This window comes from Quercus lobata, chromosome 1 (assembly GCF_001633185.2).
Source record: "Quercus lobata isolate SW786 chromosome 1, ValleyOak3.0 Primary Assembly, whole genome shotgun sequence".
NCBI classification, from domain to species: domain Eukaryota; kingdom Viridiplantae; phylum Streptophyta; class Magnoliopsida; order Fagales; family Fagaceae; genus Quercus; species Quercus lobata.
The window spans coordinates 28,379,526-28,382,326 of NC_044904.1; the positions used below are offsets into that span (position 1 = coordinate 28,379,526).

At 34.7% G+C, this 2,801-nt stretch overlaps 1 protein-coding gene across 1 annotated transcript; it reads right to left on the reverse strand.

The window, feature by feature from the left end:
* Nucleotides 1-1,761: 1,761 nt before the first annotated feature.
* Nucleotides 1,762-2,461, reverse strand: LOC115992759 (copper transporter 6-like). The gene has a single exon (XM_031117017.1). It carries the CDS (start codon nt 2,357-2,359, stop codon nt 1,913-1,915), a length of 447 nt encoding a protein of 148 aa, XP_030972877.1. The 5' UTR covers nt 2,360-2,461; the 3' UTR covers nt 1,762-1,912.
* Nucleotides 2,462-2,801: the final 340 nt, after the last annotated feature.

Genomic DNA, 2,801 nt, shown 5'->3' on the forward strand with positions numbered 1-2,801 from the left:
ACTCTTAAAGTAGCTCCTGACAGCAAGGTTTTAGGGGGCTATTGTGAGGGGTCCGAGGATTGAGGAGGATTAGATTAGGGACAAGATTGCTTAACCCATATCTAAGGAGATAAATGCACTCCGAAGATTTCACCCACTTAAGGATGGAATCGTAATCAAAGCAATGGACTTCTTGTAATGTTCTAGGATGAGGAAAGGGGGTAGTGGCGGATCAAGGAGGAAAGGAGGAAGTTTCTTGGAAGGAACAATTCTCTCCTCTGCATTGAATGCCCTGCACTAACCTTATCAGCTGCATTAATGAGGAAATGACCCTTGAATAGTAATTCTACAGATATCATCCCTTTCCACCACCTTCGACAGAGTGTTGATGGGACAAGTATCTTTAGGAACTCTAGCAAGTATACAAATGGAGGGGTAGGATACAACAAAGAAGGATATAAAAGGAGGGGAGTCTCCTAAAGAAAGGGGTGAACATTCCTGGTGAGGAAATAGAGAAAAGGGAAAGTGAACAGTACTCTGTGTGGTGTAGAATTCAAACTTTATATATAAGAACTAATTCTCGAACCTTCCTGAGGAGAACTATTTTTCTCATTATCAACTCATGTTGTTCCTTCCTATTAACCTAGGCTCTTCGGTCTATAACTTAAGCTTATATTAGAATTGCACTTGAATTATATGCCCTCTCTCTAAAGAAATTTTATTGTTGGGCTTGATTTGAAGGACAAGGCATCACCGTTCTAAGTGGGCTTGGGCCTTTATTTATAGAGTACTTACAAATGGCAACAATTCACATTGAGCTAATTAATATCTTATTTTCAAACAACTCTAGAGCCACAACAATTTTCACAAAAACATTTCATAATTATCAAAGTGGCTATTTAATTATTATAATTGTAAATAATAAAGCTGTCAATGTTGGGTTCAAACGAGAATCAATATAACTTGCCAAGTCATGAAAAATATTGTGTCTATAGTTTTTTTTTTTTTTTTTTAATTTTTTTATTATTATAAAAAATAAACTTTTGCTGAAAGGTTAAAAGTTTGATGTATTCTGTAAAAAAATGTTAATGGAAATTTGATTAAATATTTTTTATTATATTGGAAATATAAAATAAGAAACCTCAACCTCTCATGAATATGAAAACTTTGTGATTTTATCATTTTAGGTAGTACACATCTTCTGGAAAAAAAAGGGTAGTGTTAATTTTGGTTTTCAAAATAGTTTAAATTTTTGTTTATGCAATATGCATTACAGAAATAATATATTTTTCTTTGGGAATTTTCGCACTTTCATAACTGAACAATTATAGACTTTAAAAAAAAAAAAAAAAAAAATCCAAACAAACAAAGAGAGAGAGATAATTTTAGTGATGACAACTAAAAGGTGCCTAAATTTAGATTAAGCCCTGCTTCCCCGTCTGAAATGATAATGGCCAGCGATTTTTGAAGAATTAATTAAGGCAGTAATCGTGCCTCCTCTCTGAAAAATTCCCCTAATTTTAGACCAAGTAGCATCCTTGTCTTTGGCATAATGGAGATTAGTTAATATAATTGAGAAATGATATGATTATTGATTTCAACTAACAATAAGGACATTCTCTACCTTCATTCAATTTCCTGGATAAGTTTTAGGAACAGTGCAAATAGAAGAAGAAGAAGAAGAACAACAACAACAACAACAACAACAACAACAACATTTCTATTTGGCCTAAGCAATATGTAAAAGCTTTCATAGAAAAATACAAATCACCACCATTGTTATACAGCTTTGGACAAACAATTCACATATATATGCACAATACCTTTTGCTTTTCCTTTTGTTTCATTGCATTAGAGCGTAAAGGGAGATCTATACATATGCACACACAACGAGAAAGACCCAAGGGAGCAATGACAGGCGTCTTTGTTTCCATTAACAACTCAATGGATGAGGATCATGAGGAAATTTTATAGCATGAGAGTCCTTGAAAACCCTACTACCAAACAACAAGAACCCCACAGTATGCCCAGCCACAGCAACCAAAAATACACCACCATTGAAAGACATGACAGCTAACATAATCACAAAATCCAGGCCAACCCTTAAGGCATGCAAAATGGTCTGAACCACACCAACCACCACATGCTTCGGGCCAGGTTTGATCAATTGGCAATGAGACAACCACTCAGCAAAGATAGAGAGGACAAAAATAAATATCAAGGCTAATACATACATGCCAGTGCTTGTTCCAGGCCAACCAGAGAAGAGTATGTATGCGTTTTTGCTCCAGAAGAAGGTCATTTGTGACATCACCATCGGGTTATTCATGGTTGATGGTTGTGACATCCCACCCATGCCATTCATATTTCCATCATCCATTTGCCGGCTCTTCCTTTTCCTCTTCCTCAGACACAAGTCTTTGCCTTTTTGGGGTTGATTTGGTGCGGCTTCTTGTTTGGTATTTGTTTCATTATAAAAGAGGCTTTTTTCCTGATACTGTTTAGTACAATCTTCTTCAGAACTACAACTATGTAACAATTTTAACGTTGAAAACTATAAGTGGTTTCATATTACTTTTACATGAGTCCATTATTTGTTTTCCACCACTCATAGTTAGAAATATTAGGTTTTGAAACACTGTTGTTTTCGTGTGGCTCATAGCTTTTTACCCACAAATAATAATAGTAATAATAATAACAGCAACAACAACAAAACATGTTCAAACTCTCTTTTTCAAATAAAGACTAAAGAAAAGTCCATTTGTGATCCCTAAAATTTGAGGTTCCTTTTTACTTTGGTATTTTATCTTTGATTTTGATTT